At 37.7% G+C, this 23,942-nt stretch overlaps 2 protein-coding genes across 3 annotated transcripts in view; both read right to left on the bottom strand.

Moving 5' to 3' along the window:
* LOC306864366 (multiple C2 and transmembrane domain-containing protein 1-like) overlaps positions 1-12,948 on the bottom strand; it is a 34,526-nt gene extending 21,578 nt beyond the window's left edge. Inside the window, exons 1-5 of one of the 2 annotated variants that reach the window (XM_079408357.1) lie at positions 11,984-12,948; positions 3,168-3,282; positions 2,848-2,990; positions 1,715-1,794; positions 1,258-1,381 (exon numbers count right to left, since the gene is read on the bottom strand). In XM_079408357.1, the coding sequence (XP_079264483.1) occupies positions 1,258-1,381; positions 1,715-1,794; positions 2,848-2,990; positions 3,168-3,282; positions 11,984-12,442 (921 nt within the window). In that variant the 5' untranslated portion in view covers positions 12,443-12,948. The remainder of the gene's footprint in view (positions 1-1,257; positions 1,382-1,714; positions 1,795-2,847; positions 2,991-3,167; positions 3,283-11,983) is intronic. The other variant, XM_079408356.1, reaches the window with a different exon arrangement.
* A 1,353-nt stretch (positions 12,949-14,301) lies between these two features.
* Positions 14,302-22,719, bottom strand: LOC306863994 (septin-5-like). The gene is made up of 11 exons (XM_079407639.1): positions 22,634-22,719; positions 20,607-20,697; positions 19,424-19,510; positions 19,202-19,325; positions 18,988-19,122; positions 17,745-17,862; positions 17,521-17,622; positions 16,720-16,816; positions 16,420-16,555; positions 16,218-16,320; positions 14,302-15,393 (listed from the first exon to the last, which is right to left on the bottom strand). The coding sequence occupies exons 1-11, from the start codon at positions 22,688-22,690 to the stop codon at positions 15,331-15,333; spliced, it is 1,113 nt and encodes a 370-aa protein (XP_079263765.1). The 5' UTR covers positions 22,691-22,719; the 3' UTR covers positions 14,302-15,330.
* Between the last annotated feature and the right edge of the window lie 1,223 nt (positions 22,720-23,942).

Raw genomic sequence — 23,942 nt, 5'->3', positions numbered from 1 at the left:
CTTATGGTCTGTCCTGAGGATCAAAGACGCCCATCAGACTGCCGTTTCATCTGTTGCTGGAACACCATGTGAATTTCGATGGGTTCTCCGCCCGCCTGCAGACAGCAGCAGGTTTCTAACGTCTAATTCAAAGTCATTTCAGCATTATGCAGACAGCACAAACATCCCATCATCCCAGTGTCTCTCAAGAGTCATGATGGGCTTTTTGGACTAGCTGAACATAATACTTATACTAATTTTTGTACAGTATGCAATTTTTCTGTAAACTAACTGAGCATGTTTTGCTAACTTGATCATCCGTGTTTTGTTTTTTTTACACAGAATGGATTAAAAATAACCATTTTAACTCAATGCAACATAGTAGCTCATGTGACCACAGAGTAGAATAGTACTATTTGAAATGTCCATTATGCATAATGCATACTGTTTTTAAAAAAAATAGTAGGCTAGGCAGTATATTCAGAAGTTTGGGGTTGGTAAGATTTTATAATCTATTTAAAAGAAGTCTCGTTTGCTCACCAAGGCTGCATTTATTTGTTCAAATACAGTAAAAACATTAATATTGTATTACAATAGTAAAATAGCATTGCAATTTTAAATAGCTGTTTTCTATTTGAATGTATTTTAAAATGTAGTTTATTTCTGTGATCAAAGCTGAATTTTCAGCATCATTACTCCAGTCTTCAGTGTCACATGATCAGAAATCATTACAATATGCTGATTTGCTGCTCATTAAACATTTATTATTATTATTATTAATTTTGGATTAATTTTGTTATCAGTTGTGCTGCTTAATATTGAAGTGGAAACTGTGACACTTTTTTCAGGATTCTTTGATGAACAGAAAGTTCAAAAGAACAGAAATTTGAAATAGAAATAGTTTGGGACATTATAAATGTCTTTACTGTCACTTTTGATCAATTTAATGCTGAACAAAAGTTTTATTTTCTTTAAAAACAAACATCATAACCCCAAACCTTTGAAAGGATTTTTACAGTAAACAGATACAGTATCTACTTCGGTTGCATGATTCACATGCTCTTCAAAAACAAGATGACTGGATGTGGTTGCTAAACACTTCCTGAGAGCTAAAAATAGTTTATACAGTCTCATGAGAAAGGTGTGAAATAAATTTGAGGTCTGTAAACAAGTGAGAATGAAATCTTTTTGGAAGCATGCAGAGAATTTGCCAGCAGATTGAATCTTTTCCAACTTTTCCAAGTATAAAATAAGATTAATCAGCCAAATGAGTCTTACCGCCTGTCGGAGGGCCTCTCTGTCCTCTGTACTTCTTGGGAAGAGAGTGACCGCCAGCTCCAGAGAGCCCAGGTCCTGATCAGGGCAGTGAGGATCTTGAAGGTCTAACCGAACATCAAGAGGCCTACAACAAAAACATGACCTCTTATGACCACCATTAAAAGTAGTGTTGTAGTTCATCACTTAAAGAAGTGAATAATCTTTTTGATAAATGTTTTAAAACTTAATTAGATCTACCTAAAATGATAATGTTAACCGAAAACTTTTGCATTTGTATAATGCTTCATTCAAGGCACTAGATGTCAGAATAAACTCTTAGATCACAACAAAGCATTAGCAAAACTGACCTTGTCAATGTTAATATTATGACAATAATAACACCTTTTTATGCTGATTGCAAATGTATTAATTTGACACTAACTGTTGAATTCTTATATCTTTGATGAAAACACAATACCTCTGCAGTTCCAGAGAATCAAGGTACAGGTACGCTGATCCCATAAAATCATCTTGAAGGCCAAAATCATAGTCGAACACCTAAAATAGATTGCAACAGGGAAAATTCTTTAGGAAGAAATATCAGAGGTCATTCTAGAATGACTTCTTAATGACTGATTGATTACTGTTGTCGATTCAATAAAAAGGACCAGCTCCTAAGAGTCTGTTGTACTGGAATAAATCTACATTGTTCAGGCTGTAATGCTTTTGTTTCACAAGTGAATTCATTCATTTCAGAATACATCGGTCCTGCACTTGGTTTTTGATTCACTAAAACAAACCGGCTCATGAGAGTCATTCATTTCGAAATCGATCTACATTGTTCATGCTGTAATGTTTTGGATTTGCTAAATAGAACTGGCTCATGAGTGTAATTTGTTCAGAATTGGCACATACCAGTCACATAGTATGTTTTTGATTCACAAAAAAAAAGGCTCATAAGAGTCATTCGTTTTGGAATCAGTCTTCATTGTTCATGCTGTAATGCTTTTGCTTCAATAAAAATCACTGTTTCATAAGAGCTGTTTGTTCAGGAATTGGACTACAGCAGTCACGCAGTATGTTTCTGATTCACTAAAAAGAGTCATTTGCACTGGAATCAGTGTATATTGTTTGCACTGTAATGTTTTAGATTCCCTAAAAATACCCGGCTCATAAGAGTAATTCATTTGGGATTCAGACCACACTGGTGGTCAAGCAGATTCACTAAAACGATTCGCTGAATAAGAGTCATTACTTTGGGTTTTGGAATTCACTGGTCAAAAATATGAATTGATTCACTAAAAATGAATCGACTCATACGAGTCATTTATTCTGAAACCAGACTACACCAGTCGTGCAGTAAGTTTTTGATTCACCAAAATGAATTGCCTCGTAAGAATCATTAATTTGGGTTTCAGAATACACCGGTCGAGATATATGATTCTGATTCACTACTGGCTCATAAGAGTCATTCATACAGAAACCAGACTTTGCCGGGCGAGCAGCATGTTTCTGATTCACTAAAATGAACCAACTAATTCAGGATTCATACTATGTACTATAATGGTAACAAGCATCCATAAACACTGTGAGAAAAAGAAGTATTTTTACCTTAATATACAGAGGCTCATGCAAATTGTCCACTATCAGACAAACACGCTCGTCCCAAACCGGGTTAAGGTTTTTGTGGATGATTTTACTACGGAAAACTTCTTTGCCGGCTATTTTGAACTTCACATATGGGTCACTTGTTCCTGAAACATAAGAGCATTTTAATCTAAAAAAAAGAAATTGATTACACATTTCAGCAAATCATAGAAGGAACATAAGTTTTAAGTAGCATATGAATACATCTTATTAAAAGTAAAACACACATTTCCTGACAGTGGTTTTAGTGGAGATAACATGAGCAGGAGAGATGCAGGTCTTACCGCCTCTGTCTCGAATAGCAAGGTTATTTCCTTTTTTCAGCACGATGTCTAACTGGTACATTGCTGAAGTGGGCAGTGAAGGCTGTGTAACACCATTACCAGCTGCATTAATGCCCTGAAGAAAACAGACATTGTCCCAAAAACTTGATTGACAGGACCTCTTCAAACATTTAAGGCTAAACCTTTTAACTAACACAAAAGTGCTCATATGAGAAAACATATTCCTGGGGAATTTATGATTGAAATTGTAACAGGATGTTGCATGATGCTTACAACTGATATACTGGTGGTCTAAAACCAGCACTGAGAACATAACACTGAGCTCTTCTTATACACACCAAGTATTATTCTGTTCTAATAGTTTGGGTTCATTACAACATATTTACTAGTTTCAATCATATTTTTGGCTGTTATATAGAAATATTATAGCAGTGTTGTGTAATATCATCTATCTGTCCACACTAAAAGCAAAAAATGCACAAGGCACAATGTGAAGCAATCCCAGTTAATCAGAATAATGTGTTTCCACTTTTCATACTTTCACAAAGTCAGCACTCATTTTCTACCAATTTCTTCCTTGTACCCTTTTGTGGAGATGTTCATTAGTGAAATAAGCTTCTACTTTGTTGCATGCCGCTTCATTACTTCGTCTTCTCACTTGTGGTTGGTCACTTTATGTCAGTCAGATGATCTCTTCCGGTCTAAGTAACCAGTTCCTGAACAGAATAAGCTGCAAATAAACTAAAAAGCGAGAGTCACAGGAGACTAAACTAGCTATCAATGTCTAATTTTTGCATAGGAAGTGAAACTGTGCATGTGATGTCAACTTCACACATCTGACAGTGCTTAAAAACCGCCTAAAAACAGAAAGATCATTAAAAATACTGTTGCAGTCTTTCTATTTCAAAATGTCATGTTTAATTTCATATTACTTGTTATTGATTTACAATTATATGTAAAAATACTAGCAGTTTCTCAGTGAAAATGCTAATGTGTTGCTAGGGTGTTCTGGGTGTGTTCTATATGGTTGCTAAGGTGTTACTAGGGTGTGTTCTACAGTATGTGATTGCTGAAGTGTTGCTAGGGTGTCCTGGGTGTATTCTATGTGGTTGCTGAGGTGTTACTAGGGTGTGTTCTACAGTATGTGATTGCTGAAGTGTTGCTAGGGTGTCCTGGGTGTATTCTATGTGGTTGCTGAGGTGTTACTAGGGTGTGTTCTACAGTATGTGATTGCTGAAGTGTTGCTAGGGTGTCCTGGGTGTATTCTATGTGGTTGCTGAGGTGTTACTAGAGTGTGCTCTACAGTATGTGATTGCTGAAGTGTTGCTAGGGTGTCCTGGGTGTATTCTATGTGGTTGCTGAGGTGTTACTAGAGTGTGCTCTACAGTATGTGATTGCTGAAGTGTTGCTAGGGTGTCCTGGGTGTATTCTATGTGGTTGCTGAGGTGTTACTAGAGTGTGCTCTACAGTATGTGATTGCTGAAGTGTTGCTAGGGTGTCCTGGGTGTATTCTATGTGGTTGCTGAGGTGTTACTAGAGTGTGCTCTACAGTATGTGATTGCTGAAGTGTTGCTAGGGTGTCCTGGGTGTATTCTATGTGGTTGCTGAGGTGTTACTAGGGTGTGCTCTACAGTATGTGATTGCTGAAGTGTTGCTAGGGTGTCCTGGGTGTATTCTATGTGGTTGCTGAGGTGTTACTAGGGTGTGTTCTACAGTATGTGATTGCTGAAGTGTTGCTAGGGTGTCCTGGGTGTATTCTATGTGGTTGCTGAGGTGTTACTAGAGTGTGCTCAACAGTATGTGATTGCTGAAGTGTTGCTAGGGTGTCCTGGGTGTATTCTATGTGGTTGCTGAGGTGTTACTAGAGTGTGCTCAACAGTATGTGATTGCTGAAGTGTTGCTAGGGTGTCCTGGGTGTATTCTATGTGGTTGCTGAGGTGTTACTAGAGTGTGCTCTACAGTATGTGATTGCTGAAGTGTTGCTAGGGTGTCCTGGGTGTATTCTATGTGGTTGCTGAGGTGTTACTAGAGTGTGCTCTACAGTATGTGATTGCTGAAGTGTTGCTAGGGTGTCCTGGGTGTATTCTATGTGGTTGCTGAGGTGTTACTAGAGTGTGCTCTACAGTATGTGATTGCTGAAGTGTTGCTAGGGTGTCCTGGGTGTATTCTATGTGGTTGCTGGGGTGTTACTAGAGTGTGCTCTACAGTATGTGGAAGCTAAGGTGTTTCTAATGTGTTCTGTGGTTGCTAAGGTGTGTGCTACAGTATGTGGTTGCTAAGGTGTTGCTAGGATGTGTTCTACAGAATATGGTTGCTAAGGTGTCACTAGGGAAGTTGTTTACTGGCCCAGGTTAAATGATATTCTGTGATATTCTGGTGTAGATATGGGCTCAGATCGATTCTTCAATAAGTCATCAAGTAAAAGCAGCTGGTCTGATCACAGGTCTGAAAGTATTAGCAAATCCCTCTCTTCAACAAGCATATCTGTAGCGCCAATTGTGCAGAACGAGTTACGTGACAAAGTTGAATATTTTGTGGCTTCTGAAAACACAGCACCATTAATTATGTCACTTAAACACAGACAATATTTGGCAAGCAACACACACATTCTACTTCCTCTTTTTCACTCTTGAGTGAGGGATGAGGTCAGAAACACATTTCTCTCACACACTAAGTGTGTTTGCAGTGTCAGCTGAAAGCAGATGATTTGCATTGTGGACCTTTAGGGCCTATTAAACATCCTGTTGATGGCAGGATTGGAAAGAAGAAGGATATAGGATATTGTTATTAGATCAGGGATTCCTCCAACAACATCCTGGTGTCATGTCTGAGATAAATAAGTTCTTATAGCTGATTTAAATTTAGAGATACAATATTTATCTTCCTCCATCATTTCTGCATCACTAAAATCAAACAGAAAACAGAACAGACTTCCAAATATAATGAATGACAGGTTTCATCACATCGTATGATAATTGGTCAGGCAAACAGATAGTCCCGCCCCGAACTCACACATGAATATCCAGTTTATAGTGGTTCCACCTAGAGCTGCACGATTTGACAGGGTAAAAAAAAAAAAATTTGTAAAAATAATTTTTTTTTCATTGTGACTTAAAATGTGATAAAAAAAAATAAAAAAATCCAGGTTTAGTGTTTTTTTTTTTTTTAGCTCAAATATTTGGCCAAAAGATTTGATTATTACTATTTTATTATGATTTATTATGATTATTGTTATTACTATAAAATATATTACGATTGTATTTTCACTGTAAAATAAAATCAAGTATATAATAAAAATATAATTTAAAATAATAATTTTATTTTACAGTACAACTGTAAAATATATCACTTTGATTATAAAATATTTTTTGATAATTAAGAAGATGGTTTATTTTGATTAGGAAAATTTATTATGATTATGATTATTAATAAATATACACAAAATACACAATATTATTATGGTAATTTAAAAATCCTGTAAAATAACAAAATCAAGTATTTAATAAAATATAATAATAATAATTAATATATTTTTTAATTACAGTACAACCACTAATTACAAATATTTTGGTTGTATTATTTTCTTCATTTTAAAACGTTAACCCATCAAACTTTTTGACATAATGCCACAGGAAGCCCTAGAGCAGTGGTCGGCAACAGGCGGCCCGAGGGCCAAAAGTGGGCCGCTAGCAATAATATCTGGCCCGCGCCCGCAGCCAGATTATTTTGATAGCGGCTGGTTCTGAAATAGATCTCTCGTGACAGCAACAGTTACTCACAATCAGAGTATGTGAGCGGAGCGCGAGTGGAGCGGTGTGATTTTGAATGGAATGAGGAGCGGACTTTTTAAAAGTCGGAGCGTCATGGTTTTCACTCGCTCCATCACGAGTACAATTCATGCCAACAACCCGTAATATAACTGCATATTTAGCAAGAATTCACACGTTAAACATATTTAGCTAGCTTGATAGAAAAGGATCACTCAAATCAGAAAGAATGTGAAGGCTATGATGACTGCAATGGACATGAGCCGGAAGTTATATTTCTCAAGGAATTTATTTGTTCCTTCTGAATATTTTCAGCTGACAGCTGACTTTTTTTTTTCTCAGAATTGCGTGATATAAACTCACAATTGCGAGTTAAAAAGTCATAATTCTGAGATATAAACCCCCCTCAAAACTGGACTTTAACTCGCAATTCTGACTTTATAACACCCAATTGCGAGTTTATATCTCACAATTCTGTGAAAAAAAGGCAGAATTGTGAGATAAGTCGCAATAACCTTTTTGTTTACTTTTTATTCAGTGGCGGAAACGGGCTTAGAACTGTGATATTTCAAACATACTGAAATACTTTAGACGCGGAGCAGTTTTTCTGATATCAGTGAGCGTGGAAATTGTTGATGCTCCACTCCGCTCACATACTCTGATGTCATACACAAATGTGGCTTTTTGTTATTGACTGTCGCAGGATTTTACACAGAGTAACAGCTCATTACCAGTTACAAAATACATTGTAACAGTCAGTCACAGGCAATTCTGGTTGCATTTTTCATCAATTAATATCTTAAATTATCCTTTGAATATGTTCTGGCCCGCCATCTAGTGGTGATTTTTTTTTGACCCGATGCCAAACTTACTTGCCAACCCCTGCCCTAGAGCTTCTGTTTTGTTGATAAAACTCAGAGCAGATGCAGAGATGGACTTTGTGTGGAGAAGCATTAACTGACCCTCCATAGACACACAATTAACACACAATTAAATCACAGCCTTTGCGATTTGATAATCACACTGCATGTCGAGATGGCTTTATCATTTCAATGAATCAACCAGCCCTTGTTCCACGGTCTCTATAAGACCTCTCTAAGATGAATTCAGCATCCTCTGTTCTGTTCGGAGCATCTCTGTAAGCAAAGATATCCATCGTCTCACCTCCGCTGTGAGGTGATTACAAGAGCGAATCTTCTAAGGAGAAAGACATTGCACTGTAAAAAAAAAAAATTGAGCCAACTTAAAATTTTTAGGCATTTTTGAGTTCTCTGATTTCTGAAGCTGGTTGCCTTAAAATATTAAGTTGGTTCAGCACTGAAAATCTTTATTGAGATTTGCACAAGTAGCTCATGTTGATTGTGCCAATAAATCAACGTCTCGTAATAAGCTCCCTCCTGCTCCATAAAGTAGAAACAATGTGAGAACTTTAGCAAGAGAGAATATTTTTGAATAACTTGCCAAAGGGTTTAACAGGAAGATGTAGAGGTTGACAGTATGGTGGTTAAAGTTATAGAGCCACTTCCTGTTTGTGAGCGAGGCAGCCTATAAACAGAAATTCTGGGGTCCATTATAGGGGCCTCAAGGGATGTGTGCAAATGCCCTTGTATTAGGTGTGAAGTTGTAAGACAGGAAACATGTGATCTGTTTAATGTTGTTTTCATGCGTGTCTGGTCTGTTATGTAGTATTTAAGCCCTGAGCAGTCACTGAACGTGACCTGCGTCTAGAAATGTTGTAGCTACGATACTCAACCCGCAGTTTCATTATGACCTTAAAGTGGCAGTTCAATTGTATCAGAGCAAAACAACATCATCTTAACCACCCTTTTCATGATTTCATACCATTTCCAGCCATTTGTGACCTGGATAAAAGTTCATGGAAATTATTACAATTATTAGAATTGAGATAATATTATATCTGAATGTTGTTTGTGACTGTTGGACAAAAATATATAGTGCCCTCCAAAAGTACTGGAACAGTAAGGCCAATTCCTTTAGTTTTGCTGTAGACTGAAAACATTTGGGTCTTGCTCATTTTTTTAAAGCAGAGCATGGCTAAAATGATCAATTGGTCAGATATACTTTACTAAACCCTGTAGATAGCTCAGCATTACTGCAATTCCCACATACCATGAGTTTAAACAATAACATGCTCACCCAAATCAGCGCCTATGACACAGAGGAGTTGATCTGAGTTGCAAAGTTACTCCTGACCAGATTAATCATCTCCTCTGCCAGATCCTGAGACACAGATTTCTTAAGAAAGGCATGCTGCTGTTTATCAAATCTCATACCTCCCCAAATGCCTTCCTCATCTAACCACAAAGACAGCTCACGCAGCTCCATACCAAAACTGTTTGTCAAGTCCACACATGCAGTGGAGTAAAGATAGCACCAGTAGGATCCAGAGGAACTGTAAGCTCCAGGCCGTGTTGTTTGTTTGACTCTAATCTCTGCTGCACTGTTGGAGGCTGTAAGCCAGTGATGTAATGGCTTGGGATAGACATGCATACAGAAAAGCTATATGTACACTTAACTTCAATGTCTAGTCGAAAACTTTATTGCTCAAGGTTTCTTGCTCACAAAAGCCATTTTGTATTAAAAATTTAAATCCTGTCACTGTTTACAAATCTTCACATCAGACTTTATTTTTTCTCATGCGGGGATTCACAAACTTTTTTGTCAGCCAAACCCCTTAGACATCAAATATTTACTTGAAGTTGCTCCCATGAGATTTTAAGTTAATATTTCAATACTGTAACAACACATTTGCAATTTTGTTGGTCTCTGATGTCAGTTAATGGTCACAAGACATGCAAGTAAACAGATAAATATCAAATCTTTTTTTAGCAAGTGTTTTATTGTTTTTATTTTAAAATAAATAAATAATGCATTCCCAAATGCCCGTTAAACTCTCAGTGATTGCAGATTTGGAGTTCACGGGAAGCAGCATTAAAGGGTTATTTCATCCAAAAATTAAAATTCTGCCATTAATTACTCACAAACCCATAAGACTCAACATTTTGGAAAGTACCCCAGAATGTAATAAACGTAATGAGCGTTCAGCATGTGTGAGCGTTGAGCATTGTTTACGTTCTGGGGTACTCTCCAAAATGGCAGAAGACAGAAGGTAACTAAGGGGAGAAGAATTGTTGAATAAATTATGTTGTTATTGTTTTATTTGCGCACAAAAAGTATTTTCGTAGCTTCGTAAAATAATGGTTGAACCACTGATGTCACATGGACTATTATACCGATGTCCTTTACTACGTTTCTGGGTCTGGGAATATTGCAGTTGCATTGCTGTCTATGGAGGGTCAGAGAGCTCTCAGATTTGATCAAAAATATCTTAATTTGTGTTCTGAAGATGAACGAAGGTCTTAAGGGTTTGGAACAACATGGTGAACTAATCCTTTAACCATGAGCCAAGCCGCTCTGAAAACACTGTATTATAAGATGAATGCATGTAAATGAACACTTAACACTGAAACACATGCCTATTCACTTCTATAAAATACATTTTTCAAACTATCTTTTTCTGTGTCATAAAGAAGAAAGAAAGACATACAGTTTTGTAACAACCTGAGTTTGAGTTAAATCTCATTTTTGGGTAAACTATCGCTTTAAACAAAACACACCACTGGTGCTTCCAGGAAAACAACAGCAGAAGATCTCATTTGTTTTTTTGAGATATGTGCATACACAACTCTATATACAAATCTTTTCATTTGTATTCATGGATCTCAAAAATCTGATGCACATAGACAACCGATAATATAAAATGTACTAATAAGGACAATAATTCACTTCTGCAGACTTACTCAACTCTTGGCACCGTGTTTGGCGTTAAGCCTGTTATATGTGTTTGTGTGTCTTCACTTTTAGGCAAGTTCCTCTTCTTGCAAACTAGCTTGGCAAACACCCTGATAAGAGAGAACTAACTGTACAGTGCCAGCATGACTGAAACTAACAGTTGTAGACAAAACTCAATGTCAAGACCAAACTTTACAGTTTTAAAAGAAAAACTTGCGGAAAAAAGTCTGACACAAGCTCGTTCTGGCACATGTCCTTGTGTGAATGGGAATCTGACATGAGTTTGACTATGCAAACATATCGCTTTGCATCTACAAATGTAAAAATGACCTTGCACAAAAACACCTGATTCAGGTAAACCTTGGTGTGCATATAGGCTTAAAATGGGTATGTACAAGGGCAAAGATATTCACAAGCATGCATGCAACAACAAAAAAAATAATGTCTACTGATAATTGGAGGCATGACATCTAATTTGGACTTGCAATGTAAAAAATTATTACAGTGTCAAAATCATTCTGTTCTTGTTTGGTTGTATTCAAAGCAGTCGGTAGGGTGGGTTCAGCAAAAGTGGGACATCAGGTAAAATGAGGCAAATAGGGTTACTGGTCGATTGCCCTTCAAACCCAATCTAAGTCATTCTGGAAATGTTTCCATTTCTCTAACATCATCCTGCTGCATGGATCTAACGGATCTGTGTATTAATCTGCTTTTAAATGGTGTCTATCTGAAGCATGATGCTCATTTGTGGTCCGCTTCAAGCGGGGATGTTTGAGATTGACTTGGTACACCTTGATCAAGATTCACCTATAACAAATCGACTAATAGGTTATATATATATATATATATATATAACAGCTTAAACTAATATAACATGGGTTTTCCAGCTTTGCTGTAATTCATCATGTTTCTTATAAGAAAATTAATTTATTGTTATTTAGTAGCAAACAGAAGTCTATCACTAACAAATAGAAATTACACTAAATATGTTTTAATACATTTATATAGGAAGCTAAATGCATCCATCTAAGTTATTATACAAATTTATCAAAAAACTGTTCCAGTTGTGGACAGTTCGCTGTATTTAAAACTAAAACAATCTATTTAAGTCAATACGTTCTAGACATCTGCGAATGTGAATGTAGAGCGTAAACTATGTGTGAAAGATAACTGCATCCATCACTTATTACTGCAGTGCAATGGCAAAAACGTCTGAAAGATCATAAATCGTCTTACCACACTTTTATTGAGCTCTTCCTCGTTACCATTCATCACAGCATCATCAGTGCACGTGGACCCTTTCAGAGCAGGTTTATGTTGAGACTGCACCAACTGGGAGAGCGTCGGTTTGGAGCTGACGGTTCTTTTCAACATCTGGATCTCCGCACCGAGCGACGCCGCTGCTACGGCCGCCGTACCTACACTCAGCTCGGGCGCGGCGCGGCGCGTCCTCCCGCTCTCACCACCATCCGGAGCGGCTGTCGCGCTGTGCAGATTGGGTTGAGACGAAGACACCGCTCTGTCCAAACCATTTGGTCGTTTCTTTTTAAATATCCAAAACCCGCTTTCTTGCTTTCGGTCCTTTTTGCCCAGTTTGGGGCTGCCAGTGAGTTTGGGTCTGCCGTGGAAGGATTTCCACAAGCCCCGCTGATGCTGGGATGGAGAAACATCATCCATGTCCATTTTCCCCTCCATATGATCGCTGCAGTCTGCTGCTGCGTCCCAAGCAGATGTTTCTGTGAGGTTAATGCTGAAAACATGCAAACCGATGCAAATAGCATTTACTTCAATGTTGGTGTGCTCAGCAGAACATGTTGAGTGTTAAACGCATGTTTGATGCGGAAGTAGAGTGATGGAGAGGCAAGTTTTTCCAGAGCACATCTGCAGACCTTCAGACCTTCATGGTTTTTATAAAACGAGACAGTCCCCCAGTCTGTGGTCCTCATCCACGCCCAGTATTTTAAAAAAAAGTTGCTTTGGTATCCATGCTAAATGAATATAGCTATGATTACGCAACGCATCGTTCCTGCCCACCGAGCTTTTATTTACATGCACTTCTGTTAAACTCCTTCTACATCGTGGTCTATGTTAATTCGACACTACGTGATTGAAGAATGTAATATGGTAAATCGTAATACACACATATTTGCATAAGACAAACCTGTGGACTTGACGCATTACGCAAAGTTTATTATTTGCACACCTTGACAGTAGCCCCTCACTGCAGAACAAAGATCCAGGGGCGGGGTTGGATCTACATCTAATGGTGGAGAAGAGTAGGTTTAGGGGTGGAGATGGGTGGGTTTCGGGATGGGGGTGGAGACGGGTAGGTTTAGGGGTGGAGAAGAGTAGGTTTAGGGGTGGAGATGGGTGGGTTTCGGGATGGGGGTGGAGACGGGTAGGTTTAGGGGTGGAGATGGGTAGGTTTAGAGGTGGAGATGGGTGGGTTTAGGGATCGGGGTGAGGATGGGTAGGTTTAGGGGTGCAGATGGGTGGGTTTAGGGATTAGGGGGTGGAGACGGGTAGGTTTAGGGGTGGAGATGGGTGGGTTTAGGGATCGGGGTGAGGACGGGTAGGTTTAGGGGTGGAGATGGGTGGGTTTAGGGATCGGGGTGAGGACGGGTAGGTTTAGGGGTGGAGATGGGTGGGTTTAGGGATCAGGGGGTGGAGATGGGTGGGTTTAGGGATCAGGTGGTGGAGACGGGTAGGTTTAGGGGTGGAGATGGGTGGGTTTAGGGATCGGGGTGAGGACGGGTAGGTTTAGGGGTGGAGATGGGTGGCTTTAGGGATCATTGGGTGGAGATGGGTGGGTTTAGGGATCAGGGGGTGGAGATGGGTGGGTTTAGGGATCAGGGGGTGGAGACGGGTAGGTTTAGGGGTGGAGATGGGTTGGTTTAGGGATCAGGGGGTGGAGACGGGTAAGTTTAGGGGTGGAGATGGGTGGCTTTAGGGATCATTGGGTGGAGATGGGTGGGTTTAGGGATCAGGGGGTGGAGATGGGTGGGTTTAGGGATCAGGGGGTGGAGACGGGTAGGTTTAGGGGTGGAGACGGGTAGGTTTAGGGGTGGAGATGGGTGGGTTTAGGGATCAGGGGGTGGAGACGGCTGGGTTTCGGGATCAGGGGTGGAGCCGGGTAGGTTCAGGTAAATGTAAGGTGGGAGGAGTTGGATCTAGATTTTGTAAAATCGATAGACTAGTTTTATTTTGTTGTAGTTTATGAGGAAAACGCGAATGATGCCTAAAATCTTTCTAGCAGCTTGTAGACATTCGTTTCGGTGGGTGACTTTTAATGAATCGGAGAGTGAACCATTGTCTCACAGAATGAATCTTTCGAATCATTCTAGTCACTGGAATGATTCAAACCACTAGCACACAAATATTTTAGATTCAACTTTTTATGTATACTTTCAAACTCACATATTTTAATACCTGAACCAATAGGTCATGGGAAATATAAATTTGGCTATTAATGACATGAAAGTGAAATTATATCATGAGAAATCTAAAACAAAAATATTTACCAAAGGTGAAAGATGTACAGACTAGACAGGTTTACCGCAGAAGATGTGTTTATTTTTCAAAGGAATCATGATAAATGGCAGATGGTGCATTTGTCATGCTCATAGGAATAGCTTGAGTAAACACATACAGGGCATATGAATCAATATCTCAATGCATCCATCTAAAACCAACAACAACAGCTGATATAAAAGATGTCGGTGCCTATTCACTAATACAGATTGTCTGATATCCATTTTGTGAAATATTATAAATAATTAGGAGTTTTAAGACTGGAACAGTCATCCTAAGTGGCATATTAAAACCTGAATTACATAAAACTGTCATAAAGAATCCCATTTTCATGTTCAATCCGTAAGGTAGACAAAAGGTTGCATGGATCAGTGAAAATTCTCTTTAACATACAGCAATCGTACAGCAAAGTTTGCAATTCAAGGTGCTCTGATAAGGCCTTCAGAGACAAATAAATTAAAGAGAATTAAGGTTAAAGTATTTGCTTTAATACTGCAAATGTTTTGATACTTCTAAACCTTGTTCAATATGTAATAACTTATTGGTATAGCTGCTTTAAAAGTAGAAAATCACTCAAATATTTAGTTTTCCACTCAGTGCTCTTGTTTTAAGCAAATCGGCACAGGCACACACACACACACACACACACACACATTACTAAAAATATAAAAAAATTGGGATAGAAACAGATCACAAAAACAGCAAACAAAAACCAACAGAATAAGACAGAATATTTGCCATGTCTACTGTGAATAAAGCAGCAGTCTTTGCCATGGAAACAGTCATACAGCATCACATGGACTGTACAAAGTGTGTTACCAAATATTTGAACTTGGAGCCTGGTTTTAGATATCAGGCTCAGGTGAAGTGACCCTTTTAACCGTAGTGCTCGACACATGCATTCATATCTGTGTGCTGTGTTTGACATACAAATACATCTGTTTGCTTATCTACTGCATATCCTTCAGTGTGATGATGTTAAAGTGTCATGTGTCTGCTTGTGTAAAAGTGCAGACAAACTGAAATCAGCGGTTTTTTGCTCAGGGCAGCGTTCACAGGTCCTGTTCGTGCATCTGCTGCTGCATTTTTTGAAGCATCTCTTGCATCTTCCGCAACTGTGAGGGACAAAGTCAGCAATATTAGGCAGATTCAGCATTTAGGGTCAGTGTTGGGGGTAACGCATTACAAGTTACATAATAATATTACTTTTTTCAAAGTAACTAGTAAAGTAACGCATTACTTTTTAATTTACAAGAAAATATCTGAGTTACTTTTTCCCCATTTATTGACTGCCAGTGCGCTGTCATGCTGTTACTGTAGTTCTAGACTAAATGTGAATGTGCATTAATTCATCCCACTCGCAAAAAACAGATTTAGTATTCATCAAAATGAATTAAAACAGTGAAATGCAAACTCAGAATATGATGCAAACCTGCAATAATTAAATATGTTAAACAACACAAATGTATCTAATCTCATTTTATTAACCAATGTCTCCTGCTGACCTTTGATGATCCAGTTCAACCATATTAATAAGCAAAAATGACTTTAGATAAACTAACATTTGTGCTTCATTGTTTTTTATTGCTGAAGAGGGTTGAACCGTCTTCTCCTGCGTTCTACTTTACAGACGTGAATTTACTCTTCCTTCAGTCTGAGGTTTATTCAGTACACTTTTTGGTGTGAAAGGGCTTTTACATTTGCTAAATTACTGTTTCGCCTATTTGTTCTGCCTGATTTTTATTGAAGTAATGCACATACAGTTTCATGGATGGTAAAAAATATTTATGGCAGGTACATTTTCTCAAATCACTTTTGATTTTCAGGTGCAGCAAAATGTTTTAGGCCCTGATTGCAAATGTCTCAAAAATAACTAGTTTTGTGCTCAATGCCACAATTATAAAGTAACATCTGAAATGACTAGATTAAGCTGGCTGACCTCGTCATCCTTCATCTTTATCAGCTTTTCTGTCTCTACGTCCGGGGTGGACAGTGGTAGTATTGGGATGGGGCTCTCCACGCGATTATCCTGGCTCAGTTTGCTGGTGGAAACAGAACATCTCATAAGCGATAAAGTCAATGGCAAAGTTTCTTTTCCTATGATATTTAGTAAGATATTTGAGAAAAGCATTCTGACTTACCTTGTCATTTGCTGTATGCACTGCGCCCTGTAGTTTTCATAGTGCACGTCACACGTGATGTCTTTCAGGTCGTGCATGTGTGAGCGAATCAACATGTTCCTCAGCTTGACGAAATCACAATGGGACTGATTCTCCACTGTGGTAAAAAAAAAATGCACACAAATCTGTTTCAAAACCTTTTAGTACATTTATGGTTAGCTGGCACACGGTTGATTAAAACTTATTTTTGATGTATTTGTTCTTGTCAGTAGTGTCTGTCTCATGCAAAACATAAATATTCAAGCGCAGATCTGGACTGACCTTCCACAATGCCCCATGGGTAAAGTCTGCCTCTCACCCGCTGACCTTTGACCTCAACTATCATGTTGCTCCCAATCACAGCAAATGGAGTGCTCTCCTGAAACACATAACATTGAGCATTTAGATTTTTTGCTTCTAAATATTAACGTTTTTAAAGATTACATTAGTTAGTTAGTAAAGCTCTCTAGGAAGAGTTGAGTTTACAGTCAGCTTTCTAGAGATGGTGATTTATTCTATTGTTCGGGTGAATTTAATTTAATTTATTTTTTCCATTAGTTAGTTAACTGTAAGTTTACAGTCATTTTTTGAAGACTCCATTGTTTGGGTGAATTTTTTTGTTTTGTATTGTACATTAGTTAGTCAGGTTCTCCAAGACGCTTTTAAAGTTTACATTAGTTAGTCATTAAAAGCTGAGCTTACAGTAGTTTTTCAAAGTTTGTGATGGATTCTCTTGTACAGGTGAAACATTTATTTTTTATCTTTTTTTTATTTTAATTTATCTTTTTTTTTTTTTTTACTTAGAACGTTTATTATTATTATTATTATTATTTGCAAAATTATCTGCAAAATGTGCCAGAGGAGTAGTTATAGCATCTACCAGCAGTCAAACCTTAAACCTCTTAATGGAGGCAGCGCATTTGGTTTTGGATGAATGACTTTGATTCTTCAACAAACTCCTGGTTTTAATCTGCCGTGGACCCTATGAACCAGACATCAACCTTGGATGGAACAGCGAACATCAATTTTCGTGTCTCGAGTCATTAAGTACTCCAGCATCCGTTTATGAGTCATAATACTGACCTTTAGCTCTCGGTCCTGTTGCTTGAACTCCTCGTCCTCATCGGAATCACAGTCTGGGAACTGGTACACTTTGAGTCCGAACTTCTCGATCTCCTCCCTCACCTTGAATAGAAGGATGAAAAACATTGGTTACGTCAGAGGCCCTGACACATGGAGCGAGGACGCGGCTTGTGTGTGAATGTGAACAGAGCGTGTGCCTGTATAAACAGGCTGATCCACTTTACCCTGTCCTTCATCTTCTTCATCTCCGCTGGCGTCAGACAGTCAGCCTTGGAAATGAGTGGAAACACGTTCACCTTGTCCTGCAGTGCTTTCATAAACTCCACGTCCACGGGCCGCAGCCTGAGGGGGAGAAGAGAGAGTGAGTGGGCTTATCCGGTCGGAGATACTTTATTCACTTTGCAGTCAAAAAAAGAGACATTTAGAGACCAATTTTCATACAAGAGGCCATGTGATGGACAATAAGATTTTTCAAGTTTGATGTACATATAAAATACACATTACTATTCAAATGTTTGGGGTCAGTAAGATTTTTTTAATGTTTTTCAAAGAAGACTCTTTTGCTCACCAAGGCTGCATTTATTTGATTAAAAATACAATAAAAACAGTAATATTGTGAAATATTATTACAATTTCAATTTCACTGTTTTCTGTTTTAATATATTTTAAAATGTAATTTATTTCTGTGATCAAAGCTGTATTTTCAGCATCATTACTCCAGTCTTTAGTGTCACATGATCCTTCAGAAATCGTTCTAATATGCTGATTTGAGCTCAAGAAACATTTCTTTTTATTTTCAATTTTGACCGTTTTTGCTGCTTAATATGTTTGTGGAAAACATGATCTATTTTTTCAGGATTCTTTTATGAATAGAAAATTCAAAGAACCATTTGTTTGAAATAGTTCTATAATAGAATAGAATAATTCTAAACGCTTTACTGTCACTTTTGATCAATCCAATGCATCTTTGCTGAATAAAAGTATTAATTTCTTTAAAAAAATCTGACCCCAAACTTTTGAATGGGAGTGTATATTTTAATTTTAATAAAAGAAGCAATATGATGGACAATTTTTTTGCTCATTCATAATAGTGTTTAAAGTACTCTAAAACCATTTATCAAGAAATAACTGTAAACAGACCTAGCCTAGAAATTTTACTTAATTCTACTAATTTTACTATTATTTAATAATATTTTTTATTCTTTTAATAATTATTTCAGAATTTTTCCAAAATTTAACATGCAACATTTCATGTATTTAATTTTCATTTATGCCTTATGGAGGACGCTTTTATCCAAAGCAACTTACATTGCATTTAATGCATATTTTTAAGGTATTTTTTTATATGTTGATTTTTCGTTGCATGCATTCCCTGATCAAACCCATAACTCTACTGTTTGAGCTACAGGAGTGCTTTTATCTGAACGTATTTTATTCAGATATTAGCAGAGAGTCAGGATGGACTACCCATGTCCAAACGGAGGGATGAAGTACAAGCAGCAGTGGACACGGTTATCCTGGATGTTCTTCCTGTTCAAGCCGCTTTCATCCCGAAAATACTGTTCAAACTGCTGGTCAATATAGTCAGTAATGGCCTTCCAGCTGAGGATTGAGACAAAACATTCTGTTAGCAGAAAACTACCAATACTTAACAAATCTGAGGTAAACTTTAAGTACTTACCTCTCTGTATTATTGACAGCGTCTCCGAAACCTGGTGTGTCTACAATGGTCAGCTTCAGCTTAACGCCTTTCTCTTCGATGTCAACCGTGTGTTTGATGATCTCCACGGTCTGACTGATGCGCTCTAAACATGAAATACATTTTTGAGGAAGGACAAATGTGTCTTTTAGATGGCATAATGTAAATTGCCGCAAGTCTGTGAGTATGGGAGCAGAAAGATACCTTCAGCGTTGAGTAGTTTTCTGTCCTTGTACAGATCTGTGAGGAACAAGCTGTTGATCAGGGTGGACTTTCCAAGACCAGACTCCCCTAAAAGACAACGAGTGTAAACATTCAGAAATGCAGCTTTTGCTCATGTGGTCAAGGAAAGTTTGAATCCCCCATCTTTATCTGTTCTCTTTCCATTATGAGTCATTAAATTTGGCAAAAAGACATTTTATTTCCCAGGGTTATTATAGTTTTTCAGCAACATTTCTCATTTTAATTTAGTTTAACTTGATGTACTCAATTAAAACTGAAATAAAAATTAATAAAAAAAAACTATATAGATAGATACATATTTAAAAAACACACTAAAAATGACAAAAAAACACTCAAAAAATGCTAAATAAAAAATATATAAAATATAACAATAAAATTAATTAAATATATTAATAAACACTAATAGTTTCTCACTGTTACCTTGGTGTTTTTGGGGATAAGTAGTGTCATTTTAGTATTTTTATATACTATTATAGTATTTATTATTATTTTTATATTTTCAGTTTTCGTTTTAATCTTAGTTTAAGTTGTAGTAATTTTGTTACAAGTTTTTTTTTATGTTTCTAGCTTTAATTTATATTTAGTTCCAATTTAGCTTTAGTAATTTTAGTACTTGAACTTGAACTTATTTTAATTCAGTTACTTGCCAAGGGAATTGCCAAGTTTTTAAATTTTACGTTTTTCATTTAATATTTATATTTTATGCATACTTTATTTTAATTAAATTGTATACTCCATCTAAAAATAAAAATTCTATAAATCAAAATTCTAAAAAAATGAAAAGTCATAATTTACTAAGCCTCTTGTTGTTCCAAACCTGTATGCCTTTCTTTCTTCTGCATGTGGAATACAAAAAAGATCTTTTGAAGAATGTTGATAACCAAACAGTTTTGGATCCCATTGACTTCCAGTGTATTTTGTGTCCATACAATAGAATCAATCAAATGGTAACCAAAACATTCTCACCAACATTCTTCAAAATATCTTCTTTTGTGTTCCACAGAAGACAGAAAGTCATGGAACATGAGTAAATGACGATAAAATATTAATTTTCGGGTGGACTATCACTTTAAGAAATACAATATTTAATAGTTTTAAAATGAGTTTTGGTTAACAATAACAACACTGGTGATAAGAACCTCACCTGCCACCATGAGAGTGAAATCAAAGCCTTTTTTGACCGACTTCCTGTGAACCTGATTCGGGAGGGTGGCGAAGCCGACATACTCTTTTTCCTAAAACAATGGCATATAATGACATCATTTAATAGCACAATGCTAATACTACCACATTAATTTCCATATCAAAACAACTGTACAGTATGCAAAATCGGACATCTGCAAAGCAAATCACGTGATAGCTGCAGGATATAGATGAATCCAAGCACCCAACCCCCAACACAGCCAGCCTGATGTATGCCACACTCGCATCTTTACTAGGGCAATCCCAGAATTCCTGCCATGTTTCATTGTGCTTAGAGAGTCTGTGCGGAAGCAGCATCACGGACCATATTCACAATATTACATAATTTATCCTATTATATAAAGCCTCTCTACTGTCATATAGAATCATTATGCTTGGTTTGCATCGCAAATATGCAAAATTAGCCCTGTTTATTGGTCCGATGCATCTTAAAGGGCAGCAGAGTATGCAAATATGTTTTACATACCATGCAGGATCTGTGTTTGTATGAAACACAAATACAATAAGACTAACTAATAGTGTTTGTTTTTGAGAAAGCATTATATTATATTACAAAATAAAAATTTTGGATCAAAAAGTGAAGGTTAAACTTCGTAATAGATTCTCCTGCTTGGCTTCATCTCCAGGATTGTCAGGCCTGTCTGGGAATCAGAGAAAGAGGTTTATCCTCACCCAGAGGCATGGATATTGGATTTTGCTTTCATGCACGACTGGCAACAGTCTCAGTCACTGGAAGCCGTGTGCATGTATTCGTGGGCGTTCACCGAGATACAAGACAAGAAATGAATTGAACGTTTCCTAGCAGACAGAGGCATTCGTGTTATTTTCATCAGTCGTCCAGATTGACTGATAGTTCGCCCTCGGGCGGACACACGGAGAGCCAAGTGCACATTTAGACATTTTCTAAGCCAGTGCACAGAGCAGACCACACGAGCATCAGAATTTTTCAAGATTTCAAGAGGAATATGAAGTCAGAGAAATATTGCAAAGCAGTGCTTCATCTCATAAAAAAAAAAAAAAAAAAAAAAAATTAAATAGGCCTATAATAAATTTACTAGGAAATTTATAATTACTATATGGGTAAATGTAATCCCAAAAATTAAAATAAATAAATCATATTTTACATAAAGCAAATGAACCCTTTTTTTTGGAACTATGTAGAGTTTTGCATTATGACATTATCTCTGTGACATTTAATCAAATTTCTCCCCTAATGCTTATTGCAGTAATGCATAAAGAAAAAAAGTGTCACAATGAAAACTAATTCATTTTCTTTCTGCAAAATTACATTTTGATTGAGGTGAAATGTCTTTGAGATTCATGCATATAATTAAAATAATTATGTAATTAGATTCAGTGAATTTTAATGAGCACATTAGGACTGGTGGCTGGTGGTATCAGCATCTTTCTCATTGTCCTCAAATGATGCAATGCATGCAGTTTTCCTGCTGCTTTACAGTGAGGTCAAACAGGGATTGTGATGAAATGTGGGACACTGAAAGCTGGCAGTGAGGATTAGTCTCATGCATTTCTGAAAATGGACAGCATCTATGAATTTGATGGATAGGTTATTTGCAACACTTAAATGTCAGACCGAATATACAGAATATGATATTTTGGTGTTTATTGTTACTCTCACAACCAAACAGTGGTAAGTGAGGCAGCCCCATGGCTCTATAATCTCATATCAATCCAGCCCACTGTCCCAGAAATATATGCAGCATGCGCACAGATGTGAATCAACCTATGGCAAACACACAGACACGCAGCACATTATTCAAATGGATGATTATAGACTGAAGCAGCTTACCTCTGCATCCTCTGTTGTGTGATGTGAGACGCCCGCAGCAGGTGAAGGATGCAGACGCCCATTTAGGCGTTAAGAAATCCAGAGCGATTGATGCAAACAGACCAATTACATTTCCGTTATTAAATCTAGCTGTTATTTCAGTCGCATACCGGTAACACCTCACTTATCTTACCTGATTTCACCGACCTGCTCTTGTACCTGGCGCTGCTCGCCATCCCGACCGCTTTCGGTACACCAACTCGCAAATACTATGGAGAAGGCGTGCTCATTAATATTCATTAGCTCAGCCTTCTCTATTGGACGATCGCCGAGGAATGTCTGCGCGAGTCTATTGGATGGCAGCCGCACAACGGAAGCAGTACGTAATTAATATTCATGAGATGAGGTTTCGCCATAATAGGATTTATATGTCGGCGTGGAGAACAGCTGGAATAAATATGATGCTGCCGGACGGACAGGGGAGGACCTAACAGAATTATGTTATCTTACCATTTGAGAATTAAGTTTTACTATATATATTCAATTTTTTAATTAATTATATGACTTTATATATATACAGTGCCCACCAAAAGTATTGGAACAGTAAAGACAAAATTGCTCTGTTGGCTGTGTCAAGACATTTACAAATATGATTAAAAGATGAATCTGAGACAAAACTACAGAATGTCACATTTTATTATTGGGTGATTCAACACATAGATGTTTTACCAGCTAAGAAGTTCAGCACTTTTAGAGTTTCATCCCTCTATCTGATGTGAGCATAAGTATTGGAGCAGTTGCCTCACAGGCAGGGCCTGAAATTAACACCCGACCACGCGCCAAATGCGGGTGAATTTTGCAATTGGCGGGTAAAACCGTCAATCTACCTGCCACATTGGCGGGTAGCCAACGAGAATTGAGTTGTTGTTTTTTTGCGTTTTTTAAGTCTGCCTTTTCGTTGGATTTTAGCTCAAGGTACAAACGAACGGCTGAAACGAACAACCAACAAAAAGATGAGGATGAGTCAAAGAAAAGTAAAAGACGACGTTTTAATACAAAGTGGCGACAACGGCAAGGTTCGTGAGTGGCTGATTTATGACCGCAGTAAGTTACAGATGAAATGTACTGCAGTGACTGCCGTATGTATGGCTCAGAGAAAGCGAAGTCAAATCCTTTTGTAATCGGGACTAAAAACTTAAAATTAGAAGCAATTAAGGACCACGAGTCATCAAAAAGCCACCTACACACAATAAGTTGCAAAATATCAAAGACTGCGCTTCCGGAGGAGACCGCTGCGGTCAAGGCACTGACGTCCATGAAAGCAGCGCAGTTTGAGAAGATGCGACTTCTGTTTCGGAACGATCACGCGATCGGCAAGAACATGATGCCCTTCTCTGACTACGTTTGTGTGTCACAGATGTGTGTGCGTGTGTATGTTGGGAGTTGGGAACCAGTGAGCAAATGTCCGGTACCCAGTAACTTTACCAG

Source organism: Barbus barbus, assembly GCF_936440315.1.
Source record: "Barbus barbus genome assembly, chromosome: 45".
NCBI classification, from domain to species: Eukaryota; Metazoa; Chordata; class Actinopteri; order Cypriniformes; family Cyprinidae; genus Barbus; species Barbus barbus.
Note: the sequence above shows the minus strand (reverse complement) of the source record. Positions and strands in the feature narration are given on the sequence as shown.